An 8,106-nucleotide genomic window follows, 5' to 3' on the forward strand; every position below is an offset into this window, starting at 1 on the left:
AAGAAAAAAAATCCAAGATTTTACAAACGTGTGTTTGGACAGAGAAAAACAAAGAAAATGAGAATAAAAGACTTCATGATGTCGGCGTTGTAATAGTTGCATTTACTTCTTCTAGCCACCAGAGGGCAGACTTGAAGTGTATTTGGGCACTGCTGTGGTGTGTTGTGATGCTGTTTATTCTCCCTTTGGCGTGACGTCATCATTCCCTCGTGTTTGAGGGTAAGTTCTGCGTGTTCCTTCATAATAAAGGAACAATGAGTTGATGTTAGCACGTGAGTTCATGTAACATTCTTAGTCCACGAGTGTTTCTCTGTCTCTTTGCACTCCTGAAGCGGCATCCAATTTGGTTTTCTGCAACCATGCCAAGGCCTCCCAGGGGGGCAGACACACGTAAAAATGTTGTGTGTTTTTTTTTAAATCAAGGGCATTAGCATGTGAATGGCAGTAAAGGCTGAGCTATTGCTAGTTTTCAAGTGCAGCGTGAAAGGGGCTAGCTGTAAATTATATTGCTGCAGAAGGCCCTCTCCTTTGGTAGCTGCAGTGCGTGAACAATCCTCCTCGTGGGGACACTGCAGGCCAGTGTGGCACAATGGCGGTGAAACGGGCCAGAAAATACGATTCTACCAAGCTGAGGAATGTGTGACAGGAGTGTGTGTGTGTGTGTGTGTGTGTGTGGGGGGGGGGGGGGGGGGGGGGGGGGGGGGGGGAATGACAATTACATAAATTCCCAAAGTGAAGACCCTCAGCGATGAGGCCATCACGGTGGTTCCCGCCTGCATGTTTGCTATACGCTATGAGAGAACAGCGTATTTTTACACCAATGGACACACGGGTTTACATTGTTTGTGGATATGAATAATAGACAGGCTGATGTTTACTTGGTGCCAGTGAATGTGTGTGTGTGTGTGTGTGTGTGTGTGAGAGAATGGAAAGACAGATGTTTACATTACTGTGTGAGTGAATGGACAAATGTGTACATTATGAGTATGCGAAAGGACACGTTTAATTGTATGTGAACGTGTTTACTTGATTCTGTGCGTGTGAACTGAAAGACATGTTGACGATGTGCGGGTGAATGGACAAACGTGTGTATGCATGCAAACGGGCGCACCGACAGACAGCAGGATGTGACAAACGTCATTTTGTATATGAACACGCGCAGTAGTATAATGTTGCCCGTGTAAAAGCAGCGAGTAAGTTCATATTTAGTAGAAGTGTCGGCGTGACGTGTGCAAGTGAGGGGGCTCTGAGTCCAAGAAAATAAGCTAGCAACGTTGCCTCAGTCCGCTAGCAAAGCAAAAGTCACGAGAAGATTTGAGCAGCTGCCGCTCCGCTCTACAGCTGCCAATCAGAAGGCACCATTGCAAGTGACAAACGTGAGTGCGGGACGAAGGGAGGGGAGGAGGGAAGGAGGGGTGGGGGTGTGGATGTCTAAACTTTTCTTTCTCTCGTCCTTCCCCAACAGGGGGAGGGGTGTTGTGAGGGAATGCTCGGCGGAGCGCGAAGCGGAACAGCCAGACGGACGAAGGCGGGACAAAGAACGACGCGCACATTTGCTGCTCCTAATGCGGCACTTTGGTAACTTTTTGTTATTTGATTTGATTTCTTTAAACAGAGGAAGATGCGCCACATTTCTGTGTGTGTTCGCGGCGGCTGGTCCATGACGGCATCGTGGACGTAAGGGGCACGTCGAGGAGCGTTCAGGAGCGTGTTATGATTGTGGGAATATGTCTTCATGCACTCTGCCTTGGCACCCACCCCTGCTACGACCTCTCCAAGACCTTGTGGAATATTTCTGCTTTTTTGGTGAACTTTAGCCTGTAAGACTCAATCATGCACTGCTGCTGCTGCTGGAGGAAGACTAAGCGCGCCCCCCAAGTATGAGATGCTGCTGCCGGGCCCTGGCACTTCTCCCCTGGGTGCTGGTGGCCTTGGACGCTCATCTCATCTGCTGGCAGGCCCTCCTGCGCTGCCACGACGAGCCCGAGTGCGACCTGGCCTACAGCCAGTACTTGGCCGCCTGTGAGGGCAACATCCGGGGCACCAGGCGCCAGTGCCCCAGCCACTGCATCAACGCCCTCATCCGCCTCAACCACACCCGCAGCGGGCCCGACCTGGAGAACTGCGAGTGCGCCCAGGACTCCGAGTGCCTGGGCGCCAAGCGGGCCATCGAGCCGTGCCTCCCACGCAGGCACCCGACGGACGCCGGCGGCATCGGCTGCATGGAGGCCCGCCAGCGTTGCGAGGAGGACAGCCACTGCCACACCTCCCTCGCTGCCTACCTGTCCTACTGCGGGCAGCTGTTCAACGGGCGAAAGTGCTCGTCCAAGTGCAAGGCCACCATCCAGCAGATGCTCTACATCCCCAACGGGGCGCTGCTCAACCGCTGCGTCTGCGACGGCGTGGAGAGACCCTTCTGTGAGGTGGTCAAGGAAAACATGAGCAAGCTCTGCTTCATGGGGGACCATCACGGGGTCATCTCGGACCAGCCGGAGGTGGACGACATGTACGAGGACGAGGATTACGACCCCAGACAGGACAGGGAGGAGGTCTCCAGCGACCATTCCGCAGCTCCACGGAGGTTGTCTGGCTTTGAGACGCTCCTGGTTGTCTTGCTAGGATTTACGTGGCTTTGAGACGGATGGATTTACCAATTATGAGCATCTGGACCTGAGCCTCAACATCTGCTGGATAAGGGAAGCTGGTCAATCGTCGGTAGGAACTTCCCACAAAAGATGAACAGAAGGCCACTTGACGAGCCTTTGAAAGTTGTGCATCGGCGTTGAGCGTGTGCCGTGCAATTCTCTGCCCAAGTGCTAGGGGGCAGTGTTTTCTGGCGAGTCACGTCGGTGAGAAACCGTGACTCTGGTCAACTATTTTGCATGTTAGCTTCCTCAGTCGCTAATGAACGATGGCAACCAAAGTGACCTGGAACGTGGCACTGGGACTAATCGATGTGTTACAACACTTTTATTGCAAATGTTGATCCAAAATCGGCGGAGAAGGGCTTGAGCCGGCAGCAGGTGGGGCGGAGTGACGTGGACAGAAAAGGAACGGGACAATGTGCTTTTTGGCACCAGGTGGGTTTTAATTTGGTGGAAACGGGCCCAAGCATATGACGTAGGAAGGCTGCAGAAGCGAAACCGTGGAGTCTAGACATGCGTTGAATTTGCTTAGACAGAACCGATGTTGAACTAGAACACAAGAGGTAAACTGGAGGTGCTATCGTCTCTCCATACCGTCAACCGGTTCCTGTTTCGCTGCAGGGGTCGGACACATGTTGGAATGCACCCCCTTGGTGTCCCTGCCAGCTGATGGTCAATAGATTCGAGGATTCCATAGACAGTTCTTCCACGACTAAGCCTTCAACTGCAATAAAACTGCTCAACACCATTACGGATTACCATAGACCTTTTGGATTGACCGTTACCTGGATGACATGACAACCTAATCCGACACCACTTTGGACTGCAGCGTCCCCTTTGAAGGCTCTCTACATTTAAGACTCCTTTTCCGGGTGCTTCTGGGCATGGTGGCCTCGTGTGCGGCTGCCATTTGTTTGCTTTGGTGTTGAAAGTACTTGGAGTGTAGCTTTATTAAGACCTTAGGCAAACATGGCGCCTCCGCCGTCCAGTCTGCTCTATACGTTTTTTTGGAAAGGGGGGAGGTGACGGGGGTTTGCGGCTCTGTTGCCGTAACCACACTTCAAATATTTGTCATAGGACAGTAGTCAAATACTCAAATGAACTGAAGCGCCCCAACACAACTGGGTCCCCCTCCCTGTGCCACCACATGTGAGATAGTTTTATGGACCTTTTCCTCTCAGAACCCCCCCGTTCCTTTTCCTTCCCTTGACTTTACGCCTCTAAACCCCCCCCCGGCCTGCCTTTTATTACTGCGTTCACACTCTACTCTACTTCTCCTCCACTTTCTTATCCCCAAATTCTGCCTTTACAAAGACTTTTGTACACAAAACAGAGGAGCAAAAGATGAGAAACAGCTCTCGATGTTTACACAAAATTTACACAAAAAATGCACACATAGTCAAAAAAGTTTTGTGTGTTCCACATGTTTTTTGTTTCCCCAAAGGTCCCGACTATACCATGAACCAATTTAAAGGTTCCAGAGGTCCCACAGTCGTGTATTGGAAGGAGGACACAAACGTTAGCAAGACTAGCGTAGCTATGTCAAGCGCTAACATGACACTCGCATTTCAACAGCAGCGTCATGCTAGGCTAGGCCTATTTGCTGGAGAAAAACACATTGGTCCAGCTCAGCTCCCAAGTTTGACGGATAGTTGGCAGAGCTTTATTTGAAGATATGGGCTCATGTAGCTCGGCCAGGTCAGAGGCGGTATCATGCGCAAGTTTTTCCCTTCATGACGACGTGAAAAGTTGCGTTTCAGCGCCTCTTCTCTCAAAAGCGGAGGGAGGTTTTTCCTCACGTTTTGGTGCTCGCAGGCAGGCTCCAGGCACACAGAAAACAATACTGCTGCAACGCCGTGAAAAGAGTGACTTTTGCATAATAGGGGACCTTGAAAGAATGGTTTTCTGACAAGCGTCTTCCAGATAGTCAGGACTTTTAACAGAAAATGAATCAAATGTGTGCAAAAATATTATGTGGACACTAGCGTAAATTCCGGTGAATGAGGCGCTACTTTTTTTGAAACTTTGAACCCTACGGTTCGCACAGCGGTGTGGCTAATTTACAGCCAAATTCTAATCTCGTGACATCTCCTTTACTTCAGAACTACTCTAATCCTTTCAATACTGTGCCACTCGCGAGTCAGTGAGGAAGCGGTAGGTCTTTCTTTGGCAGGAGCCAATCACGAGCAATCAGTGCACTCACAGCGAGCTTGTCAACCCACTGAAAATCGCAGGAAGTCAGTATTTATAACAGTATAACAATATAATACTCAAACACTCAAAAGGTATACCTGATAAATATACAAAATTGTATAAATACAAGTTTAAAATGGGAAAAACTATTTTAAAGTTTTCTCATAAGGCATAAGGCGTCTGAGCAGTGCGTTCATTGGGGCGCTGCAATGACGTCAGCCTCCCTCTAGTGGACAGAGACAGCACTGCGTCGGTACACGTTTGTATATTTACCAGGTTGAGTGTCAAGTTGCTGTGTGATGAGTTTTGGTGTCATTTGTAAGGTGACACCGTGAGTCAGACTGTTACTGTCTGACCTCCTGCAATTCCCAACAGGTTGACAGGCGCGTTGTGAGTGCAGTGATAGCTCGTGATTGGCTACACGCCACTGTATACAGTATTTAGTCAAAGGTTTGGACACACTGTCTTATTGGACAGCATGGAAAAGTGGGTCCATACCTTCAGCTGGTACTCAAGCTCCAGTGTGAATCACAAACATAAGCAGAAAAGTGCAACATTACGCCTGCATTTCCCCATCCATGCACGTGCACGTGCACAGTGTTCATGAAATATGTGAATGGGTTTGTTTGAAATGCATTAGTTTATATAAGAAAGAGTATAAACTCTAACGATGCGAGTCTAAATCGGGTCACTTCTGATAAGGTTATTTAAGTCAAATCGTCTTAAAAATCAGGGGGAGGGGTGCAAAATCATTGATAACAAAAGGCCTGACACCGCACAGCCTCGCAGTGTGACAGCGTTTGCATGTTTTTAACACGTGATGACATTTCAAAGAAATATGAGGTGCTCCATCTTTAACAACTATCATTTGTACAAGGCTCTGTCAACGTGGCTTTTATTTTGTACTGTTTCAATGTTAAATTATGAAGCCAGAAGAATGAAGCGGAATGTATGTGTTTTACAGTATTATACAATTCTATGAAGGTAATACGCCTGAACACAAATGCAGCCGCGTGATTGAAATTGTCCGATGCTCATCTGTCTCTCTCCAGTGTGTTTGTACAATAAAAATGTTTATCAGTGACGTAAGAGTGTGTGTTCTATCACTTAATGACTGCAAAATGAGTAGTTAGCATCCTAAAATGTCCTTTTGATGCGTTTCCATTCCGAGTGTCTGCATGTCACGCCATGACAGCTTTTCCCAATACAGATAAAAGCAATCCCACGCAGGTCAATATATGCTAAGATATCTGAACAAAGTTAGCTTTGTTGTCAGTGACAGAGCATTTGTGCAATATGAATTTTATTTTTAGAGTACGGCAATAAAAAACAAGCTGTGTGACAAAAACGGCCTCCGGGCCGCACTTTGGACACCCATGAGTGAAGGGATTAGGTGAGTGGATGTGAAAGCTAAAGAGGGATTGGAAGCGTGTGCATCTTAAAGCCAGACAGGATGCTTGCAGCATTTTGGGCTCAGGTTTTCTAAAACTAAACTGACTTTTACCAAAAAGAACTCATGAACTCACAGCTCGCTAACATGCAAGCAGTTCCACACTTCAGAAGGTGTTTACAAGTTGTTAACAAACTGTAAAAGACTCCATTTGTGGTGGTAAGGCATTACAAAGTGCTCGTTTTTAAAGTACACTTGAACCAGGACTTTTCCCTCTATGTCAGGGGTGTCCAAGGTGAGGCCCACGGCACATTCAAAAAATATAATTTAACAAAAAAAACACACAAAAAAGATACACAGCCAAAATGGTTACAAGAATAAAGTCAAAATATTAAGAGAAAAAAGTTGCAATCTAGCAAGAAAAAGTCATAATTTTATGAGAATAACCTATTATTATGAGGGCAAAGATGTTTTCAGTGTAGTTTTTTTAATAAAAACAAAATGAATAAAGTTGTTCATTTTTAGAAAATAAAGTTGTGGGAAAGGTTGTAACGTAACGACAATAAAGTCGTCAGGAGAACATCTACAAGAAGAAAGTAGAAATAGCTGGAAAATGAAAGAAAAAACAGCCGTCATGTAGCAGCGGTAAGAAGAAATTCACAACATGAAGCGCAAACAGTCGCCGTTTTTATGAGAATAAACTTGTAATATTATCAGGAAAAATCATGTCATTTTAGTAGCAAAGAGTTGAAATATTAAAGAAAAAATATTCGTTTTTCAAAAAGTGGTGATACTAAAAAAAACAAAACTGTTATATAAATTTGGTAAAATGTTAAACTATTATGGGAATAAAGTCATTATATTACGAGAGAACATTTCTGAAGTATACTTAAGAAGAAAGTTGAAATATTTGGAAAATAAATTTTAAAAAATCCAAAATGGAAAAGAAGTCATTTTACAAGAATAAAATGAAAATGTTAAGAGGAAAAAACGAAAAAAGAAAAAGTCATTTTAGGAGAACACACTAGCATGAGGAAAAATAACATCAATTTAGTCACATAAAGTTGAAATATTAAAGAAAGACATTTTCTTTTGGAAGTCGTCATATTATGAAAAAACAAACAAAACTATCAATAAAGTTGGCATTTTTGGAAAATTAAGTTGCGTAAAAAGTTACGAGAATGAAGTCACAAGGAGAAAATGTCCAAGTCGAAAGCTGAACTAGCTGGAAAATTCCAGAAACAACAGCTGGAATTTCACGAGAAAATCAAAACATTAAGAGAACAAAGTTGCAGTTTTGACGAGAATAAACTTATAATATTATCAGGAAAAATCATGTCATTTAATAGCAAAGAGCTGAAATATTAAATAAAGAAAAAATGTATTATATTTTTAAAAGTGGAAATACTATGAAAAACCAAAAAGTTTTTTTACATAAGTTGGGGAAAAATGTATAATATTCTGGGAATAAAGTCATAATACTATGAGGAGTATATGTAAGAAGTATATTTAAGAAGAAAGTTGAAATATTTGGAAAATTAAAAATAAAAACAGCAAAAATGGAAAAGAAATCATTTTACAAGAATAAAGTCCAAATATTACAAACTGTCATGAGGAAAAATAACATCAATTTAGTAGCATAAAGTTGAAATAGTAAAGAAATACTTTTCTTTTTTTTAAGTCGTAATATTATGAAAAAACAAACCAAACTATGAATAAAGTTGTCATTTTTGGAAAATCAAGTTGCGGAAAAAGTCGTAAGGAGAAAATTTACAAGAAGAAATTGAATGAAATTGATGGAAAATTAAAGGAAATTAAAGGATTAAAGGATTTAGGAATAAACTTGAAATATTACATTTTTAATTTTTTGAAGTTGTG

At 43.9% G+C, this 8,106-nt stretch overlaps 1 protein-coding gene across 1 annotated transcript; it reads left to right on the plus strand.

The window, feature by feature from the left end:
- Positions 1–718: 718 nt before the first annotated feature.
- si:ch1073-459b3.2 (growth arrest-specific protein 1) lies at positions 719–5,912 on the plus strand. The gene is made up of 2 exons (XM_054769797.1): positions 719–1,376; positions 1,466–5,912. Exon 2 carries the CDS (start codon positions 1,881–1,883, stop codon positions 2,634–2,636), a length of 756 nt encoding a protein of 251 aa, XP_054625772.1. The 5' UTR covers positions 719–1,376; positions 1,466–1,880; the 3' UTR covers positions 2,637–5,912.
- The last annotated feature ends 2,194 nt before the right edge of the window (positions 5,913–8,106 follow it).

This window comes from Dunckerocampus dactyliophorus, chromosome 3 (assembly GCF_027744805.1).
Source record: "Dunckerocampus dactyliophorus isolate RoL2022-P2 chromosome 3, RoL_Ddac_1.1, whole genome shotgun sequence".
NCBI lineage: Eukaryota > Metazoa > Chordata > Actinopteri > Syngnathiformes > Syngnathidae > Dunckerocampus > Dunckerocampus dactyliophorus.

Excerpts from the sequence above, each read along its gene's own strand:
- si:ch1073-459b3.2 (XM_054769797.1), top strand. The coding sequence starts at position 1,881 with ATGAGATGCTGCTGCCGGGCCCTGGCACTTCTCCCCTGGGTGCTGGTG.